At 34.4% G+C, this 23,959-nt stretch overlaps 1 protein-coding gene across 1 annotated transcript; it reads left to right on the forward strand.

Moving 5' to 3' along the window:
- Window positions 1-60: 60 nt before the first annotated feature.
- On the forward strand, window positions 61-23,337 carry LOC144452243 (MOB kinase activator 1B). Its single transcript, XM_078143296.1, has 5 exons — window positions 61-238; window positions 9,963-10,129; window positions 11,438-11,531; window positions 12,621-12,754; window positions 16,384-23,337. The coding sequence occupies exons 1-5, from the start codon at window positions 225-227 to the stop codon at window positions 16,617-16,619; spliced, it is 645 nt and encodes a 214-aa protein (XP_077999422.1). The 5' UTR covers window positions 61-224; the 3' UTR covers window positions 16,620-23,337.
- The last annotated feature ends 622 nt before the right edge of the window (window positions 23,338-23,959 follow it).

Raw genomic sequence — 23,959 nt, forward strand, 5'->3', positions numbered from 1 at the left:
TGCGCCCGAGGATGCAAATAACGCGTTTTCTCGAAAATTCTCGATGTCCGCTGCATGCATCTCACGAGATCAACACCTGAGGTCACCGTCGCCGTCCTGCTGAGCTCTCAGTCCAACACTGCGTTAGCGAGTACTCGGGATCGCCTGGCCATTACAAATCAACCAATACCTATATACAAAGAGATCAGAAACTCCTTCAGTAGCTGAGACACAACGGCGGAGAAATGAGCTTCCTTTTGTAAGTATAACGTTCACTGGATATGCTCGATGATCGCCATCTTGGAAATTTTGACAACATTCTTTAGCAATGAGTTGATATACGAAAGATCCTTGGGAGGGGTTTTCTGACCCATATAACTATCAATTTCATTTAGGACCGGTTAAGTTTCCAGTATTTTCGCAAACAGTATTTTGTTTTCTTTTATTTCGATATAGAAACTTTGGTAGTTTCACTTATGAAAATGATTCGGATAGGTCTGATATGAGATACAGCCTGTTGCACAAAAAATGTGTAACAATGTCTTGGAATAGATAAATATACTCACTGACACCGATTAACAACATCTAAATCTCAAAATTAGAATAGAAAATAGATATTTCAGGACACAGGGTTGTAAAATAATAGTGATTTATTTGGAATCATATACATTTGTAATACGAGTGCATTCAGTTAATTTTGTATCAGCTGTTACTATTTAGTATTTGGCTATTTGAAATAAAATAATGGTAAAATAATCTAGTATAGTTGAATGTCATAAACACAACGTCATTAATATTCTTTGCTAAAGTGTTATTGTATTCTAATGCCTTTGTTTCCATGGTTGTAACTTGTATAGAATAAAATTCAATATACTGGTAAGCCTGCAATGAAGCTCTGAAATATGCACTCTAGGAACTGTCTTCATCTGTCTCCTCTATAATATTGTTCATTCTATGGAGAAATGGTGAAACAACATATATTTCCTGTGTATGATTTTTGAGTAAAAAATGAAGATAAGAACAAAATACAACAGAATAGCAACAACTAGTTGTTTAAATCAGTTTTGTTTTAATATTTCTTATGAACATTGAAATGGCTCTGAGAGTTGGTTTTCTTTCACTCGAAAATCGTGTACAGTCTTGTCATATCCAAAAAGGAGGAACCACAGCAGTAGTGGAGGGGAGAGGGGGGTGAAGAAGAGTTTGATTTCCTTGAGCACATATTTGTAGTTAAATTTAGCCATGACAAGCCAGCACATTCTTTGTCTCTTTGTCTATAAAGTATCCTTGAAATCAGCCATATCTATCCCCTAAATCTTGACAACAGTGTTGGTTCTTTTGTTTTGTTTACAGTCTACCATAGACACAATCTCAGGAATCGTCATTTCCTCTGGAATTTAAAACATTTTAATATTTTATGTCTGTAAATATTTACGTAGAAAATACCTGGAATTACCTACCCTTGAGACTCTGTTTTCTAAAATTCAATAATTAAGTTTTTGTATTTTGGTAATAAAGTGGGCATGTTTGAAAATGTCATCTGTTCCTAAGCAAAATCTATTTGTAGGAGTCAGTATTGTTTTGAATCTACCATAAGCCAAATTATTTTTTTTTTTTTCAATTTGATATTTCACAAATCTTTGAAATTTCAAAATAATGATGTTTCAATTTTAATCAAAATGTCATATTTCCGGTAATAGCTAATAAATAGAAATTATTATTATTAATTTTTGGTAGATAGAAAGCAAAAGAAATCAAATAACACTAAGAATCTAAAATATATATGAGATCAGAATTTGACCCCCTAACCTGAAGTCAGTTGATATAATCATACATGTATGAATTTCAGTCTACATTTATGTATTTTCATAAAATTGGTTATGTCGCACAGTATGAAGGAGATAGGGTTTCCTACACAAAAATAGGGGACTTCCCCTAAAACGACTGTACAGTATTTATTGTATGGAAACATTACATCTCTTTAAGTTGGGACTTTGACTCATAATTATCCATTTGGATTACTGTAATTTATTGAGGTAACATAAAACTGACTATTCTGGAGGGTTGACATTGGATTGAACGTAGGTCAGTGTATATCGATATCCATAATCCCAGACTGAAATCAGATAACATCAAATGCTGCCATCAGTTCTTATTCAGGATGTAATCTAGATTAATATATACAAAGAAATGGAATCAGATTTCCTGGAAATGGATACAGCGTGGGTCAATAAAGGTACGGCTATGTAATGGCAATACATCGTAATAACCTTCTAGTTGTGTTCAGTATACACTGACTCGTATCAATTGTCAAATATTGATATTGCAGGGTCAGGAACATTCAGCTATATCAGATTCGTAATTTGATATTCTAAGTTAATGATAAAATTGTGAGTGTCTTTTTAAAGAGTGTAAATGTCAGTTTTTTTTCACTAATATTGTTTAGGGCTATATAATATGATACATGTATATAAAACTATGGATCTTCTCTCATATATTCATGTACACGTGTATGCATTATTGGTGATTTTTGGTAAGGTTTGAGAACCCTAGTAATACATGTAGAAGGGGGGATCTGGTAAAATGTGTACCCCATACTGTACATTGTACCATTATTTTGGTCGGGACAAGTGTGCCCTCTAATGATAGCCAAATTTTATTGTAGTGGGTCAGAGTGATAACAACTGGCATTTTTTGTGAGTCCCCACATAGAAATATGATATAGGAAATAAGAAATAGGGGAACACTAAAGTTTGGTGTGTCACTAGAAATTGTGTGGGTCAATGGCTCAAATTGGCTTAGAGGGCAGCTCAGGGCACACACACACACACACACGCACATACGTACGTACATACATACATACATACATACATACATACATACATACATACATACATACATACATACATACTTGACACACAAATAAAGTAGATAGATAGATACACAGACAGGCAGACAGACAGACATAGATTGATTGATTGATTGATAGATAGATATATTAAGATATATATATAGTTTAACTTTATACAATGTACATGTAGGTATGATGTATATGTTGATACACAAACTAGATTGAGTGTAATTCATATACATGTACCAACATGTAAGTTTAGTGTGGATCATTATTTTGCGACATAGCCAGAGACGATATCAGTATTGATATATTGAATTGTATAATACACACTGTCTAATGCCTATGATGAATTAATGATTTCTTTGTGGTTCTTAAATTGTCACCAGTGATATTTATTCACCAAAAAAATGTGCATTTAAATACTTTGGCAATGATATCAAGGTGACATATGTTTATGTAGAGTACATTTATAATACTGAAATAAAAGATAGCAGTAATACCCTGCCATATTTGTGTAGTCATGGTGGCAGCAGTACTATTTTTGTGGCTTATGTTATATTACAGGAATGACACACATATGGTGTTTGACAGCCAGCAGGCAATGTATGTGTACATACTAGCCAAGAAATTTTGCTATCTGGCTTGAAAATGTCAGTACACTGTCAAGCCAGTACAAGTGTGTCATAAATAGCAATGTGTCTTAGGCTATGCACATGTACATATCCTGGCCTGTATGGAGGTAGCATACATACATCATAACATGTACATACGTATACGTATGTATGCATATATGTGTGTGTGTGTGTGTGTGTGTGTGTGTGTGTGTGTGTGTGTGTGTGTGTGTGTGTGTGTGTGTGTGCACATACTATACTCGAGGGTAATGGGTATTTATAAATTTACTCATTCCATCATTTCAAATATTGTTACATAGAGCTACATGTGTATGCATTGATTTTTATAGTGTACACACTGACACAGGGTCCAGATGTATGCATACGCAATAATACACTGGAAAAAACAGTATAGTGAAACATTGTGATTGATCCCTAGCTTTACCAGGTTCCCAGCATCAATAATTAAACTACTTACATGTATGTATAGTTACTAGTAACCTTAAATTACATGATTTAAGTTTCCACTCTCTGTAACAGAAACTTTATCAACCCACCATAGCAAACAAAGTGTACAAACAAAAGTAGTTAATAGTATCGAATGATTTTTAAATACATTTGAAAAAAAGACCACCATGAAAATTGGAATTTTAGTGAATTTAGACCTTGAGTAGACAGAAAACAATGCAGACATTGTGAGTAAACACCCAGTTTTTATCTTAAAGGAAAATAGTCTATAATTTGTCAGTCATAAACTGTCACATATAATTTGTGATGATTCATTGATCTTCCCTACAAGGTCTTTTGATTCTGTAGTCAATCAATTGAAATGATCAGATAACAAGCCTGGTGTCAGGTCAAAGGTTAAACCAGTCATTGTTATAGGGCACTGTTGCTTGTTTTGAAAAACAAAAGGACCTTGTGATACTTTATTGTATAGAATTTTAAAGTTTGAATGAAACAGTGAAGCAGTACAAGTACATAGGTACTTCATACATGATATAAATAGATTTAATTCAGAGAAAATGTAACTTTCATTGTTTACTTCATCACATATAGGTACATGTACAATTTGTATATAGGTAAATTCTGATACTATGCTATTTCAAACATCATGTAAATTTTACAGCAGTGTTATACTGAGGATTTGTAACCGTAGTAACAAATATAAGAACAAATGTAGTCTAGATACAATGTTAGTAGTCACTGTCCTGGACTATTACTAATTTGGTAGTCTAGATACAATGTTTAGTAGTCTCTGTGTCCTGGACTACTGCTAATTTGGTAGGCTAGATACAATGTTTAGTAGTCTCTGTGTCCTGGACTACTGCTAATTTGGTAGTCCAGATATGTTTAGTAGTCTATGTACACTGGACTACTGCTAGTTTGGTAGTCTAGATACAATGTTTAGTAGTCTATGTGTCCTGGACTACTGCTAATTTGGTAGGCTAGATACAATGTTTAGTAGTCTCTGTGTCCTGGACTACTGCTAATTTGGTAGTCTAGATACAATGTTTAGTAGTCTATGTGTCCTGGACTACTGCTAATTTGGTAGTCTAGATACAATGTTTAGTAGTCTATGTGTCCTGGACTACTGCTAATTTGGTAGTCTAGATACAATGTTTAGTAGTCTATGTATCCTGGACTACTGCTAATTTGGTAGTCTAGATACAATGTTTAGTAGTCCATGTGTCCTGTACTACTGCTAATTTTGAGCCCTGGTAAATTTTACCTACCTACATATACTGTAATCCAACTGCTACAAAGTTAACCATAACAAAATATACCGGTAGGGGATAGAGTTATTTATATTGACCTGTACATTGTATAAGAAAAACATAACAGACAAAGACTGAGTTGAAAAATTATGTTAGGAGTCGAGCGTATTCAGCGATGTTGGTCAGGTCAAATCTGAATATTTTGACTTATGTTGAATACCACAGAACCATCGACATACATTTTGTAGACATACAGTTGTTGCAATGTAGAATGACCAGGGTATAAATTCCATAGTTTCTGCTCAAATGTGTCCAACTTCACTTGCACATATTATGTCCACTGTTGGTAACAGTGATTGGTGTATTTGTATATATATATATATATAAATATATATGGTCAATGATATGAAACTATGAAAGACTAGAATTGTGAAGTAGGTGACAGTGTCAGGATTGATGTCATGTCAAGTGGTCCCATGTATACACATGTTAGTAAGTTTAATAGCTAACCATGACCTCAGCATAGTATAGCAGCTATAGTATCCAACCATCCCTGTGTTGTGAAATAACCCAATAACAATGTCTCCTGGTTCTCATTTATCAACTAGTGCACTAGGGTTATTGAAACAAATTGATGAAATTACTTTTTGCAAATCATTAATTAAATTCACATAACTTGCTAATTATTGAATAATTGTGTGAACTAAAAATACATTATATAGGGCATACATGTATCTGTGTTTCATTGAATCTGTGTTTATTTCAACTTCAAGAGAAGTCTAATTTTGTCTTTAATACAGATAGATAGATAGACAGACAGATAGGTAACATGATTTTGATGCACCACAAATGTGGCTCTGCTAAGGTTTTGGGAACCCTGATAACAGAGGAGGGAAAGCTGGTAAAACTTGCATATATGTCTATACATTGTACCATAATTTTGGTGTATGTAACAAGCACTCACAAAAGAACAAACGACAGTAAAGCTAACAGCCAAAAAGAATTTGAGATGTGTACACTACATCAGGTTTTAATTAGATTGATGTGCATCTGTACAAACGACAGTAAAGGTAACAGCCAAAGGAATTCATGATGTGTACACTACATCAGATTTTCATCAGATTGATGTCCATCTGTACTTCTCCAAACCACCTGTTCTGGTATTGTATTGTACTTTAGTCATAGTGTAAATATGACCATACAATTTAAAACTGTTCAATCTATATAGTTTGTAGAGGTGTCAAAGCAAATCAACAGTTTTCACCATTACATGACATTAGTACTACCAGTGCTGCCCACACAACCATAACTTGGTGTGAAACAAGTATTTCTTCAGTGTTTAATAGTGAGTCAACAAAAACAGAAAACAAGATCATAGTGAAACAAAATTACAACTTTTCACGTTTGGTTTTCACCTGTTACATTATTGTAAATGCCAAAATCAGTTGTTTTTGCCAAAGGCAGTAATTAGCTAAAATCTACCTGAGTTCCCTAGTCAATTCATAGACCCTACTTCGTGTATGGTCTATGGTGACTCAATTCACCAAACAAAATCATTGTACAATGTACAATGTACAATGTATGGCAAATGCTGCACACTAATTGTAACCAAAGTCATTGAAATTATTGTGGTTTATTTTGCAATGAAATATGATAAAAACAATAACTCTTAGCTCCATAAAATTAGTGCTATTACAGCAATATATCATTTGTATTATCAGTATATTGACAGTGGAGGGGATTTATCTGAGTGCATTAGTATATATTGTAATTTAGAAATCATGCTGTCCTTAGTATCAGATTGTTGCCAGGCACATGTCAACTGCAGTCCACCGCTAGTGTCAAAATTCTTTGCTCATTCATCTATCAAAATGAATTGGCGCCAAACTCTGTCATTCTATTTCTAAAAATAGAAAATCGAGAGGCTATCTGTAGCTTTGCATCAGATGATTGTCAAGATAGATAGTCAAATACAAACAGACTCTTCATATTCATTCAATGTAGCAAAAATGGTGAGGAAAAGTCAAAACCGTCCCCCTTGTTCTTTTTTGTGGTCTCTGACAGCTTCATCATATCTGATAGTAGACACTCTCACAGTCCGGAGCTTCGCATTACTAAAATTAAAGCTAAGCTAATTCTTTTAGTAATGCAAAGCTCAGGACTGTGAGAGAGTCTAATCTGATAGGTCTGATAATACCAGTGATATAGTACCTACAATCTTTCATTATTTCTTGCCTGAGCAGTGTTCTCCCCATGATAGATTTCAAGGAGGCGACTCGTTTACATAATAACTTACATATCAATGACACGGTAATTTGCATAATGATCAGCATACAATGTGTATATCTTCAACATTAACATACTCTGACATGTTTATATTAAACACATACATGTACACACATCAATGTATTACTGAGAGTAATAATACATCCAAGCTTGACATGTACATTACTAGAAATAGCACAGCTCCAGTATGGGCATATTTTTTTTGTCTCCGGACCAACAGCGTATCCACCCTTGGGGCGATTAGGCATTTCACAAATGTAAAAGCCCATGTCCTGAGGTGATAGTGTTTGACAATAATTCTAGTGTAGTGAATGCAGCCATTGTAAACTCAACCAACTGTGGAAGCTTATTCCTGTGCTATCATTTGACAGTATCTTTTAGACAATTTTTCTGTTTGATTTCCATGTTTTGGATGTGTCAGTGAAATGCACAAAAACAAAGTAAATTGTAGAATCTGAATTATGTTAAATCGTGGACAAATTTGAGTGTGCTTAAACATAAAGATTTGTTCATTGATGTGGTGTAGTTATATTGATTATATTTAGAGTTGGCTCTTTTATTAGCCAGTAAGGTGTGGATGTTTTTTTTTGGATCACACTATCACTTCCTGCTAGACAAGGACAATATAGCCAAGACTCTAGGCTTGTTGTTGATTTTGGCTATGCCCTGTCTCAACTCAGTCTGAACATAGATCTATAATAATAGATCCATGGTCTGAAAGAGGTCAGAATCAAGGCTATGGGATGATTCTCACCATGATAATGTGTTCACAAGAGGGCTAAGATGATGAACCATTTGAGAGGCTTCTTGTTTGATTCACTCTTGAGAAATTATACTGCTCTCTTCTGCATGTAAGTTACAAGAATATGAACAGTGTCATACCTGCTGGATAGATTTAGTGTTATTATCACACTACATGCATTATGAAAAAGATACATCAATTCAAGGTTATATTTTTTAATGTGTCACAATCCATGTATATTTGATCATTCCGAAAATTATACATCTATCATGCAAATACCTCAATTAGCAGATTGGTTGTCAGTGCTACAAGAAAGTAATATCATTCATTCAAACAAAGCCATAACCAGCCACAGCAACAATAGACAGAGATAGAAAATAGAAAATATACTGTACATGTACATGTATACATATACAGCTGTCCATATGGATATGCTATAAATATAACACTTGTGTCAAAAATAATAATTTACTAACAGTAATTTATCTAATATATGCATCTTAGCAAGTATTTGCTAAATACAAACAGTATTTAAGTGTTCCCATGGTTACTATCAGTATCAACTCATTTATATGGTAATTAATAATGATGTATAGATAATTTATCTAGACATCTTTACTGAGACATTTGATATTATTCCACAAGTTTTCTTCATTCAGCCAAGAAATAGAAAAAAATGAGTGACATAAGGGGCCTTGTCACTACCAGTTGCTAGGCAAGACATGACAAAGCCTTAGGTCACGAGTATATTCCAGCTGAATGAAGTAAAATATTGGGGAATAATATAATTATACCTCCTCAAGCATAATTTATGAAAAATGGGGGAAAAAATGGTGACTTGGAATATTTTGACTCATATTTCAAATGTACTTTTGCTGACAACCTCTAACGAAACCACTGATACTGTCCTAATTACTCGTTATGGAGTTTGGGGTACATTTTTAAGTTTCTGTTAATTTGTACTTGTTGATTTCAATAAACAATATACACATGTAGTGTACTCATAATTGTAATTATTGTAATAATGGCATCATCATCATCATTATCATCATCATCATCAGCTGATTTTGTGATTTGAAACAGTAAATTTTTGAAAGATATTTGATGGATTGTTTTTAACAATTGTAAAGAATCTTTTTGTGTGGGTTTTGTTTTTGTTTTTTGCAATTTTTTGGTGTATGACTCGCTGGTACTCGAAATCAATTATTATTATATTATTATTATTATTATAATAACAAATATCATTATGAATAAAACAAGTTATATTAAATATCATTTAATTTTTGATGAATCATAATTCCTCATATGATAACTGTACCAGATCTATCAATCATTCCATACAAGGAAATGTTTATGAAAAGGTACGTTTATTATGTTGAAGTAGGAATGATGAAATGGATATATATGATGCGAGGGGAAAGGTTAAGTCAGGTTTTTACACAGTGGGATATTGTACATGTCAGTATACATCACAGGTCGTGAGAGCAGAACTTCTACTGTATACATACACTTTGTACCGGGTCACAAGGCATGTTAATGCTTTTGTACCAACTTAGCCTAGCTGTCAGTAATCATTGTCGAAAGCTGTCCTACAGAAGTGAATTATTAATCACCTAATGTTATACTGCACAACACAAAATGGACCGCAAATGGTTGAGGTATGTTCGTGCTTTAAGAAATGATCTGAAATGGCATACTATTTTAGATCCAGAGAGAGTTATTTTGGTCTTGGGGTGATCTCATTATGTTGATGCTGTGTGGTTTGTTTTCAGTGGGGGTAAATCAACTAGAACCTTTAAGCCGAAGAAAAACATCCCAGAAGGAACACACCAGTATGATTTGATGAAACATGCTGAAGCTACTCTAGGAAGTGGCAATTTGCGCCAAGCTGTTGTACTGCCAGAAGGAGAGGACCTCAATGAGTGGGTTGCTGTAAACAGTAAGTGCTTTACTTGTTAGATCATCCGACAAAAGAGAGAAAAAAGGCAGAGACACGATTGCCAGGAACAATAGAAACTTTAAAAAAACAGAAGGCCTTAAATTGTTATTGCACTTGATAATAGAGTATTGTTATAACAATGTAGGTACTTTTGAGATGCAGACAAAACGAACTTGACCTTCGGCTTGTATTGTTACTGCGTATTGCTGTGGTAAACACATGACCCACAATGACAAGTGAGCAGAGGTGGAGTCATATCACCCAGTGCACAATATGGCTGCATCTACTGTGTTAACACTGTTATTGTAGACTCAAAACTTATATGGCTGAATCAGCAAGCTGCATATTTTATACATATATCTTTGGTGAACTGGAAATCTGGGAATGATTAGATGAACTTTAGGGAAGGAGGGGACGTTGATTAGTTCAAGGAAAGTGTCAAATTATAAACTGGTAAAGGTGTGGTGGACACAGCATACTGTTGTTGCATGCTTTATCAGTATATTGAAGTGACCCTTGAGTTAATGGCGTCAACTTGTTCAGTAGAACCTATGGTATCAGGCCATATCACAGTTGTCAACATTAGCTGACTTTTTACAGGCGGCCACATGTTGCAACGATAATAAAAGTAAATTTGCAGTATTGGACTCATATCTTCACTTGCCAAGAGAGAATGTTAGTTTTAATTGCCAACATTGTAACTGTTACTATAGAAACTGTTAAGTTGTCCTATGTTCATATATAACAGGTCCGGATTTCATAGTGAGTGTTGTTGTTAATTTTTGATGACACCGACAATATCTTATCAGCCTAAAAGTAGACTATTTATTAATCCCAGACAGTCTATCTTCACCTGTGTACAAAGGAACTAGCTAACATGTACACAATAATAAATGCACACAGACATACCCACTTGCAACCTCTATCCTAGCAGGTACTCAATTAATTGAATGATATAGCTGGGTTGACTGAGGTGCAGTTCAAATCTTGCCTTAGGACTTAAGCCATTCACAAACAAACAGCTGTGATGACACTCAAACCAGCAACCTGCAGATTCCAAGCCAGTCACTCTAACCATTCAGCTGTCATGACTCCGCGGATGTTGCCAATAAAAAGTTTAGTATAGTATAGGAGGCCTAGATGGTTTGCCGTACCGACTCCACATTTGCACATAAAACTTATTTGTTGTGATGGGTCAAGTTCAGATTTCTGTTCTGGTGTGTCACCATTACAGAACAATCAAAGGATAACTTTATTCATTTGTTTATTTATTTATTTATCGATTGTTTGTTTGTTTATTTATTACAGCTGTAGACTTTTTCAATCAAATTAACATGCTATATGGTACGATAACAGAATTCTGTACGCCAGACACATGTCCAGTAATGTCCGCTGGACCAAAGTAAGTATAATGTTTGCATGTTTTAACCTATTTGTGATGTCAGGCTCATTTAATCATGTATAATCAGAATGTGACAAAACCTATCAACATCCTGTAAACAGGAAGCTGCAATAACAGCGCCCTCACTCAAATTGGGGGTATCATCACCTCATAGTACCATTTCTTAAGAGCTTTGTCATTGGTATTCTGTAGAAGTGTAAATCAGGGATGTTTTTTGTATTGTTCAGACATCAAGGAAAGCAGCAGTGCTCTATGATTAACCAAGTAACCTATACTATGTATATCCCAAGGTAAATACAGACAGGAAGTAGAGTGCAACCATGGCAAATTGTTGAAAGGCCAATTGGTCTTAGATTCAGATTCAGATGCCTCCAATCTGAGGCTAGTCTCATATTGAGACTTAGATTCATCTTCATCACTTATAATCAATAGTCATCAAACAAGAAATAACACCATTGAGACTACAGGAAATAGTGCCCCCCCCCCCCCTTCACACCCACTTGACAGAATAGGTAATACCTTGGCTTGTAAAACTTTTGTTTTGGCAATTGTCTGAAATAGAGATAAAAAGCTTGTCACCAAGATATTCATCATAGGTCAAAGTTCAGCAGATGTATGTTTGTGGGTTGGTTGGTAGGCACTTATTCCAATGATGTATCTGGGACATGGCCTTGTATTAAAGTTGTATAAAGATTTGAATCTTGTTTAAAAGTGTGCAGAGGTAACATTCTATGGTGGGTGTAAAGTGAGACCATTTCTTTGTAGTCTTAACATATTACTTCTTTGTAAAACTGATTTTGTTAGGTGTCATCGAATCCGAGGCTCAATATGAGACTAGACTCAGATTGGCCTCAGATCTGAATCTGAATCTGAGACCAACTGTATACATATGCATCTGTACTTCATTCATAAAGGAATATATTACAGTACAGCTAATCAAAACGAATTAACCATTAATGATTTCATGTCCTGTAAAGGTTTCATTTATACCTGTACTTAAACATGAAAAATTAATAGAAACTACAAGTTACAGCTGAATGTACTTGGGCTTTAATTTTTAAGTGATACATCTGTATTTTTACCCATCAGGTATGAATATCATTGGGCAGACGGTACTACAGTGAAGAAACCAATTAAATGTTCAGCTCCGAAATATATTGATTATTTAATGACATGGGTACAAGACCAGTTAGATGATGAAATGTTATTTCCCTCAAAAATAGGTAAGACTTTGTGTTAAATCTTTGGAATGAAATCACACATCCATTCATGGTGTTTGAAGCATAGGGTCATGTTACTATGGTACTACTCTTTGTGAATGATATTTGTGCCCCATAGTGGCTAAAACCATGCTACAATGTACTTAAAGGTTTGATTTGGTTCTTCTGTGGGTGCATATTTGACCCTTAGTGTTGCGAACTCTGGTTAAATAATAACTTAGGGGGAACTTAGGTAGAGTTTACAGTGTATGTAGTTATTAGACACAAAAATTTGTCATTGTGTACACGCTGTAAAACAGTTAAGAGGTGTTTAGCTAAACAGTATGGTTACAAAAGTGCAAACATTGACAAACCTTTCAGACTACCAAGTCACAATTGTTTAAACAGAAATAAATAAAAGGAAATGAGGGCAGACAGGCAGAGATATGGTTGAAACATTGTATGGTTACGTGTACATGGTGTAACCCTCAATTCAAAGGATATATATAGATATCACTGGCAAACCAAGTACTGGTGATAATCAGGTATTTCCACTATCATGAATGTTGAACAGTGGACTGATTTTACAAAAAGTACACATTGTAGTCAAGCTAGGGAGTTATATTTAGGTTCTATGAGTGATAGAAATAAGATTAGACTCCCTAGCATATACCTAATTTGCATCATCCACTTCACAAAAAGTACACATTGTAGTCAAGCTAGGGAGTTATATTTAGGTTCTATGAGTGATAGAAATAAGGTTAGACTCCCTAGCATATACCTAATTTGTATTATCCATCACAAATGACCACTGCTCTCATCTGCTCTCCACCCACTATGTTTCTATACCATTACCAACATGTGAAGAACTTAAAGTAGACACGCCAAACATACAACTGCCAACATCAGACCATGGATGAACAGAATCTGTTACAAACAAGGGAAGTAAACAAATGAATTTGATAAATAACACTTGGCTCAGGGTGTTGGAACTTGTATTACACACCATGGTTTGATAAGAACAGTTTTATGGCCTCTTTATGTGTAGATGAAATGCCAGGGGAACCAGAAATTTGTTTGTGAATGTCAACTATTATGTAAAGTGGCCATAAAACTGTTCTTATCAAATGATGAAATGTAATATAAGTCTCTGTACTTCCAACCTGCTGTGCCAAGTGTTATTAATCCAATTTAGTTGTTTACATTCCCTGTTTGTAACAGGTTTTGTTCCACCATGCTCTGATGTTAACAGTTGTACACAACAGCCATAGTACTAAATAAAGCATCCATTATTTGGTCATGACAAAATATTATGTCAGTGCTGGGTTTGGGTCAACAAAGTTATGAATACTAAGTCATTTGTTTTAAAAGTCACTATGACATGTTAATAATAATTTTAACAGACCAAACATAATCTTGCAAAAAAATTGAAAAACAGGAAATGATAGTCAAGTTTCACTACTGTTGAAACCTCTACCTTTCTAATCACCTAATGGGCTTCAAGTTCTAAATTGCTTTCCATATGTTATATTTGTATAATATTTTTCTAACCAAATAACGAAGTCAGTTTGATTATGAAATAGTATTTCTCAAATGATTTAAATAAGACTGAATAGCATGTAAGTGTTAAGTGTTGTAGTAAATCGTTATTGAATATAGTCATATTTAAACCCTGAGTAACTGGAGTATTTTTAGTCCGGATGTCAACTGTGGTTTCTAACAGTGAGTGAAGGTATAAATCATAACAATACTGTATAGGAACTAGACTAGGGTATTATTGTTTTGATCAGACAGCCAACAATATCTTCAGTGAAAATTGTGAAAATATTAATTGTAAATATTAATTATTAGACATTGTATGTGTTAATTATAGGTCTGTTTCATCTATAAGTAGAATAATCATAATTTGATATCGTGACTCGTGGGGGCGGGGCTGATGTTTGGGTTCAGACGTAAAATCAATTTGAATGGATTTATTACACCATATGACGTGTACAGCTTTACAAATAAGTTTACCCACATGTGATTCAGTACTGTGCGATACCATGCTTAAAGTTGTTATATGTAGCAAGTCATTTTCAATAATGTTACAGTTGCAACTAGTGCAACATTAAAAGGTGAAGATTTACAACAACCTCATCCCAGATAAAGCCTATTTAGGTGCCACTTTAGTCACTAAGTGCTTCAGTTGTTTTTTATGGAACTTTCACAGACAATACACATACATTTTACACAGTAAACAAGTGCATTCATAATCGGCTGTTTTATCTTTAGAGAATAGTTTAGCATTTATATTATAACAATGGTTTTGGTGTCAACATGTGTCATATGTCAGTTGAACAGACATACAATTTTACAATTACATTGAGGTTATTTGTACCCGTATACAATAGTATCCTTAAGGGTGTTGCCAGTTACACCCCAGTACATCTAAAGTTGAGTTCTGCTCAGTCTATTCATTCACAATTAGTCATGTGTTCAAACGAGGAAAAGCAATGAATTGTCTATTTTTAGTACAAGTGAACAAAACGTGTAGTGGAGCTAAAGGTATGACAGATTGCCTGTGTGTGTATTGTACATGTATGTTTACCAATGTCAGTTTGTGGCTGTGTTTTTGTGTCTGTTTTTCAGTGTGCATGTATTTGTGGGTGTTTGTGTATATATGTGTCACAGTGTGTATGTGTGTCACAGTGTGTGTGTGTGTGTGTGTGTGTGTGTGTGTGTGTGTGTGTGTGTGCATGCGTGTTTGTATGTATCAACATAATAGAATTGTCAAGTGATGATGTCATTGGTATATAGTCTGCATTGTTATTTGTAGAATGATACAGTCTATGCATGGTTGGACTGCTGTGGACAGACATAGAACATTACATCAATTCACTGATGTCAGAATAGACTTTCGACAGTCTAATGTCAGAATAAAACAATACTCTACCTTATTTTATACACCTAACTCTGCCAGCATATCTGTCTGTCTGTCAGTGTCATATGTAGGGACAGGTTGTGTCAAGCTAAAGTACATATTTGATAAGGCATGTCATACTCTCCAAATATATTTCCTGTGGTGGTGTGACACCAGTGGAGTAATGGTACTTTCATACCTTCCACTATGTAATTCAACAATATCAGTAAATGCTGCTGATAAGAACAGAACACTTATTTTTCTAGACTAGGAGATACACTTTTTTCATGACTTTTGCCATTTCAAAATGTAAAAAATGTATGTAGGCAGTTGCACTTATTGAAGCATGTATGATCAGATTGCCAGGAGACTGAATGATGCTGTGGTTGCATTGTTCTACCCTTTTCTGTCTTCTTGAGCAGGCCTGTGCATCAGGTTACCCCTACAGTGTATTTTACACTTACATTGAACAGACTACAAATCCTGGTGCTAACACCACACAATTTACCATAATTAAGGACCTTAAGCAAATTGGAGAAAACTTAGTTTGCAGTTACATTTCTGAATTTGATATCAGAATTACATCATTTAACAAAAAAATGAAGAAAAAAAAGATCGGCCTTTTCATGTACAAATGGTTGCTATGGAACACATGCATTGTCTGTGGATCACATAACTATGACTCAATACACATGGAGCACACATAACTACATGCAGCTATATACCTCTCCATTATCATTTGCATTTGTAGGTGTTCCATTTCCCAAGAACTTCCTTCCTGTGGCTAAGATTATCTTGAAGAGACTGTTCCGTGTTTACGCACATATTTATCACCAGCATTTCCAGGAAGTTATCTCGCTACAAGAAGAAGCGCATCTCAACACATCATTCAAACACTTCGTCTTCTTTGTACAGGAGTTCAATCTAATTGATCGGAAAGAGTTGGCACCACTTCAAGAACTAATTGACAGACTCACAAACAAATAAAAATCACCCCCCATATTTTCAGAGCTCCCCTAGATGTATATTGTTTTTATATTAAAAGAGAGACAGAGTTTTATAGTCACATTTGGCGGACTGAGAGAGAGGTTATAGCTTTAGGCCAATTTCTCATGGAATACTTCAGACTGAGAGATTCATTTTTTTTGAGAACACGCCCGTAAATTGCTCGCAGCAAGCTATAGATAAAGATTTGACATTGTAGGCAAGCGCGTTATCGCTCGCTGTAAGCTGAAAGATCCATTACTGTGAGCACTCCTATTATCGCTTGCTAGAAACTATAGACTGGAATTCGTTGGTATGGGTTTTTTCGTTAATCACAAGCCACAAACTATAAAATGAAGATACATCGCTGTGAGTACTCCATGAAGTGTTTCTACAGTGATAAGGGTACAGTGCTTGCAATGATGAATCTTTGAATCTTGGAATGCAACATTTGCTTTGAAAAGTAATGTGATAAAGTTGTTTGATGAGAACCACTTTTCCATTGCATCAACGGTTCATGTACTCGTAATGTATTTATTTGAACAATGTAAAACTTTGTGTATGTTGTACAGCAATAAGGTGGAATGTGATTTTTGTATATAATGCTACTAGAATTGATCTCCATGTCATGAAAAGGGAATGCATAATGTTATACTTTCTTCCATGTATAGAATCGTAGCTCTTTCAATCTGATGCACGTATTGATATTCATCCGATAAAAGTTGATATTAGCAAGTCAGCTATACTGATCTCAGTGTATTGCACCCTCAGTTGTGATGTATTTTAAGATACTTGTAAACTTGAATATTCAATTTTTGCTGATTGCAGGTTAACTATTCTAAATTGGAAATTGTTCTTCTGTGATCTATTTGACACACCGTCAAGTGTATACAGAAGTACTCCATTCAACAAGGACTGATGAATTCATCATTGTAGACACTTTCTAAATTATAAACCAAACGATTTGTCATTTTGGGCACTCCTGTAATTTCTGATTGAAAAATTCATTTTTGTGTCAATCACTCACTACAAATGCCAAGTGTGTGAGTGATTAATAGAAGTATCTACAACAACAAATCCTTTGTTTCCATATTTTGAGACAGCGAAATTCACTACTGTGTTCAACACTTACTTGGACATTGTATGTGAACGAGTGATTCACTGGATCATCCACAACATGAAACACTTCATTGATATTTACCACTTAGCCTGGAATCCTTGTGGATGGGAATTTGAAATGGTTCTCCCATCACGGCGAGATGGGAAACCAAAATTTAAATCCCCATCCACGTAGATTGGGAAAATCAAAATTTAAATCCACATCTGCATGGATTCCAGGCTATTTAGTACTACTACATTCTCAAAAACATCACCAAACATTACTTTTGAAATATAGAAAACAGTACTATAATACAATTATCATATCAGACCCTATATGACAGTACTGTTCTCCCCACACCTATATTTGAGTCTACCCTATTATTTCTCGAAAACAATAGAATCATATTTTACATACTGATCATTTCTTTTGTTATGCAAATTTTGAACAACATGAGTCTATTATCATTATCTGGGGAGAACATGCAGCAAATACCAGTGGAAGTTATGAATCGCTCACTTTGTTGTGTGGTTTACAGTATCTTACAGTCTAGTGTCACAGCTGATAATAGTGTTTGTTTGTGATTTAAAGATAAGTGAGTCCCACTTCAGTTTTATGACTGTCAGTCAACAGTTGTTTCAGGGGCTTCTATAATCTATGTCTGTGAAGTAAAGATTTTTGTAGCACCCCTAATGAGTATTGTTATGGTCTCTAGTATTTAGATATTATTTGAATGATGTATGTATTTGTTTGTTTTTATCATTGACAATCTCCGAGTAGAACTTAGCATAGTATGTGTATTGTTAAATTTAGTATATAGCCTTAGTAAGTATCTTATGTTGTATTTATTAGTCAGTAGTTCAATCCATGTCAATACTCAACTTGCATAATCAAATTCGTAGGACTCTCAATCCCATTCTGATTCTGATGCTGTCATCACTGAGATTCATCACAATGTAACATTGTAGCTAGAAAGTTTACATTTGTAGCCCAATTATTGGGCCTGTGCTCTGAAGAAAATTAGCTGTTGAAAAACTTTCTCATGAGCTTAAAACTTATCAAACCAATATCCAGACTACTTATGGAGGCAGTGTAAACAAAATGACCTCCCTTGGACTTTTAGGGGTCCTAAGCCAGACTTTAAAACACAAAACATCAAATCCTGTGAAGTTATGCAAGGAGAGAATTAGACACCCAGTGCACAATCTGAGGCAATTAATATTCATTTATGTTAATTGTATTCATGGATATGCAAATTTTATGATAATTAATAGCCACTTCATTGTCCTCTGATTGTGCACTGTATAGAATGTTACTTTATATTGTTTTATAAGTACCGGGTATATTTTGTTTTTCTGTTTGTAATCTGTAAAGATGGGGGAAGGGATACTAATTTCATATCAGATGTATTTTGTGTTTTCTACAATAACTTTATGTTGTTAAAAATGTGTTGATATTGTTTAACTTTTTTTTGACATGACCATAGGTTGTACGCTATTGTTACAGTCTTACCGTAAACATTACAGAAGTTTTGTTATGCAAGTGTCTGTCTTCTTGTAAAAGTTGAATGTTTGATTGATAGAATGGCAGTCATTGTACCATATGTGATATGTCGGATAAATGATAGCAACATACAAGTTTATGTTTTGTTCGCAATATGAATTTGCTGTAGGTGTATCGTTGTTGGATAGTAAGAGTCAACACCATTACCACAAGTCATATTTTTCCTCTGCATGTCTAGTACAGTTGTGACAAAAAGGTCTGTCATTTTCATAGCATAGAACCACAAACTCTGTTGCTTTATTGCGAATGCCACTCTTGGAAATGTAATCCTTAAAATGTTTGCTTATGGAGAGTCATTTCATAATTTTACATCACATACATAACATCCGTAGTGTTCTGCTATAATGCATGCCTGTTTACTCTCATGAGTCAATGCATGTCCATAACAAGGACTTCTACTGGACAATGAATGCAGAGCAAGTTTCAACTCAGTGTTTTGTGGCAGTTGCACGTAATGTAAGTGATGTAAGATCATGAAAGGTTTCTCCAGAACCCATAATTTATGAAAATGTCTTCATTTCCTGCAGTGGTGTTCCTCTTTTAGAAAATTATACTTGTGTACGTTTTTCAGTCAGTTGGGTAACCTTCAATGGCTTCCTAACAACCCTAATTAGTGGCATAGCTGAGTCATCAATGTATTCAAAATTAGTTTTTATATCAAATGGTTCCTCCTGTTCAAGTGTCTGACATGTGCTAGGAGGATTAGTTTGGATGTGTTGCCATGTTTAACATGTATTTGTCGTGTTAGACGATGTTTTACAAGAACCGATGTACAACCTGTGATGTCATGCAATGGAACAACAAAGACTAAACATGTAGCTAAATTATCATATTTATTGAAATCATAAAATAATTAGTAATATCAATAATAGTCCGAATCCTAGCCATAATATTGCTTTAATGGTGTGTTTCTTTTAACCTTAAGAAATAACATGATTTTATTGAGCGGAAATAACACAATTTTATTGAGCATAAAGTACAAACTTGTGAATTTTTATGATTGATATTTGACCCTACCAATGAAAAAAAATAGTGAGTTTCTATGAAATAAAATCCCAGAATACTTTGGGTGATAGTAAAGAATTTTAATAATAAATTGATGCGTTGCCCCATCTTGCTGGTAACAAATAATGAATATGTAAAGAACGGGAAACTAGTAACCTTGACACTGTACTATTAGTCTTACTTGATAATAATTATCATGTTGGCAGGATTGTATATTTTGCTATTTTTTCTAATAGAAACTCTTAAAAATTTGTAGAAAATTAATATGTCACTTTGTGAACATAGTATTGATGTGATTGTGTGGTGTAAGATGGGACATTATCACAGCATATTATAACAACACTGATACAATTATATAATGAACCATACAACATTACCAAACATGATGGAAACTCACCTGTGCAAATGTTCAGTCTAAATTCATGAATATAATGTCGCATCGCACCAATATTTTTTAAGTAGCTCATCAAAGCTTTCACCAGGTGTACACCCTGGCTTTGTTAATGTTTTCTGAAGTCATGACACATGTGTGACTTCAGACAATAGGTGAGGGATTAAGGAAGCGATTCATGTTTGGACTTTACAACCATCTATGAACCATAACGGGGACATTACCAACTTCTGAGATTTTGGGACAATTATCTGATGTGATGCATGCGTCGTGACTTCAGAAAACACTGATGAAGCCATTGTGGATACCTGGCAAAAGCGTTGGTGAGCTACTTGACAATTTTGGTGCAATACGAAGTTAAATTTTTATGAACTTAATTACCAAACATACTTCATGCATTTTAATCATTATATAGACTGAAAGACAGTTTTACACACGCATTCTACGTTTCGTACGTGCAGGATCTGATGTTTGGTTTATAGAAAATGACTTATTCTTGCATGAAATTGTTGTTATTGATGTTCATTGAATACTGTATTTTCTGATTTGTATAGCTTAAAATGATTGACACCTTGCCTGCTTCTTTAGTTTCTGTATTTTAAAAAAAGTACTATTCTTCAAGTCTTTCCAAAACATTGGATTGTAGTGAAGGGAAACTGCAATCTGAATTGCAGCATAGTTTTACATCATCTTGTGTTCAATAGAAACTAGTTATAGATCTAACAGAACGTATAAGCCTTGACAAATATCTTACTAACATTGCTACATTGTATTGCCTGGTTTGACAAATATTTTACTAAAATTGCTACATGGTATCATCTGGCTTGACAATATCTTACTAAAATTGCTACATTGTATCACCTGGCTTGACAATATCTTACTAACATTGCTACATTGTATCATCTGGCTTGACAAATATCTTACCTAAAATTGCTACATTGTATCATGTGTTTTTGATAAATATCTTACTAACATTGCTATATTGTATTGTCTGGCTTGAGCAAAACTGTTACATTTTAGTCCTTGCAAATCACCAAAAGGTAGCTCAAGCAAAGAAAATATAACAGTGTTGCTAAGTTTTTGTTGAGTCAGACAATTAAATGTAACATAGTTCATATTTGTCAAGTTATACAATATCCTGTTTTAGGTTAACTGGTTTCTATTGTAACTTTGCATTGCCTTGCTTATAATATTAATAGTTATGTTAAAATTGAGCTTCCAAAGAAATTATTCGCAATTACTGATTTTATCTGCAATGTTATAAAATATGATCTGTTTTTTTTATCAGTCATGTTATTAATATACGTGTCATGTATGACAGAAAGTTTGTGTATGAACCATGTCCATGTCACTATTTGTACAAAAAAAAATCATAGTTGATGAGTGGTAGATAGAATCAAAATTTACAAAAGTTTAACTTGTACACCCTATTTCTGACAAACAGTTGGTTTTGTCCTTCTATTTTATATGGAGGGTCAGCCCATTCCATTAGGAAATAGGTGTGAATAGGTTTGCAATATTTATATATATGCAATGGAAAATAAGTAGGACAAGTAAGTTACTGATCTGCTTAATTTACTCTCTTCAAAGATATGCTATGAATGTTGTGTGAATTGATCAACTTACCTTTTACTAGGCCGGAATCCACTATGTGGGACGAAATCGCAAGCTGGAACCCATAGTGTGGGAAGAACCACAGTTTGAACAAAGTCAGCCAAACACTGCATTCAAAAATATTCAGATTTATAAACCTATAGTGACAAAGGCTCTTACAGCGCCGGCAAGCTTAGTGTTGCAAAGGCTCTTTACAGCGCCGGCAAGATTAGCGTGGTGTTTGCTCTGTAGACTTTTAATAGCCAAATTTTGTGTCTACAGAAACAAAGCATCGCAGTTGCTTCATTGAGTGTTTGTTGATTGTCGGTGTTCTATGTCACTTTAAATTTCCCTCAAAATGGTAGAAGACGAATTTATGAAGAGTCAGAGCAATCAAAAGTGTTACATGTATTATTATGAAAAAATTATTTATGTTGAAAAAAAAGGATTAGATGGAATATGACAACTTGAGATTGACTTTGCAAGTAGAAATGTGTACATTTACTTGTATGTCTAATTTCAGCCAAGCCAAGACACTGGAAGTACCAATGAAAATTGATCAAGCTGTAACAATGGAATGGCCAAAACTGTGTTATTTAGCAACATATATAGTTGCTAGGAACCGCTCGACGTTCCTATAGTGTGTTGTTTCCAAAGTCAACAATCAAATCTAGAAGTGTTGTTTCAGTTGTATTTTTCAATCGTTTCCGTAGTGAGACACACTTTCAATTGTTTGTGGACTCTACTCAAAGTAGGAATTATTTTGATACAGAGTTCTTATCAACATCATGATCCTCTAAATCAGCCAGTTCTTGTTACAACATGATTGATTGTCATTGTAATATAGAGTCTCCTTGTTCACAGATGAAATCATTTTCAAAAAAGTCCCGTTGTTCAGTGTATGCTGAATGAATATGATTCGCAAGAAAGCAATGCTTTGCCAGTTAATTATTTGTTTTGTCTTGTAAATAAACATCAGGGACTGTATTTAGTATATTACTGGGGGTGTAGTATAGACAATATTTTAAGCAATAAATATATATGACAACATTCAATGCAGTGTCTGCAGTGTATCTTTTTAAAGAGGCACAAGCCGAGCTTGTAAGCATTTTACTCAAGTGAAAATACTTGCATAACACCACATTCCAGTATAATGTTAATGTTGATGCACGTCTTCTATAACATAATTTTCTTCTGGCATTGTCAGAACAGTTCATTCCATAGTAGGAGTTTCAAGAACAATTTTTGATACGTTTGATAAATGACGTTATCGGATCATTTCAGCGTTATATCCTAATAGTTCAGTCATTTGCAAGTGTTGGTTAAGTATGCTTCAGTAGGTACAATAATGCGAGTACCTTTTAAATATACAGCAAAGAATGTGCCAAAATATGTATAAACTCAGTTTTTGCCCCTTTAATGTGTATATGTACATTACATGGAGGAAGTGCTATGCTGAGTATGAGAAAAGTTGTACGTTCCAAAATAGAAATATGATATTGATATCAACTCTTGGAAGTTGCTTCACATTCATTGTCCAATTAACATAGACCGGATGATGAACAATAAATATTCATGACTCCTAAGTGCTTATTACCTTCAGATATATAAACATGAATATTCATTGTTCACCTAATGAACATGTATGTCTACTAACTCCCATGAGACGATGCTGGGACAATGAACTTTAAT

Source organism: Glandiceps talaboti, chromosome 22 (assembly GCF_964340395.1).
Source record: "Glandiceps talaboti chromosome 22, keGlaTala1.1, whole genome shotgun sequence".
Lineage (NCBI taxonomy): Eukaryota > Metazoa > Hemichordata > Enteropneusta > Spengelidae > Glandiceps > Glandiceps talaboti.

Bases quoted from the DNA above. Each gene is read 5' to 3' on its own strand.
- LOC144452243 (XM_078143296.1), top strand. The intron at 10,130-11,437 runs GTAAGTGCTTTA...TATTTATTACAG, and splicing joins TGAGTGGGTTGCTGTAAACA to CTGTAGACTTTTTCAATCAA. The intron at 12,755-16,383 runs GTAAGACTTTGT...TTGCATTTGTAG, and splicing joins GTTATTTCCCTCAAAAATAG to GTGTTCCATTTCCCAAGAAC.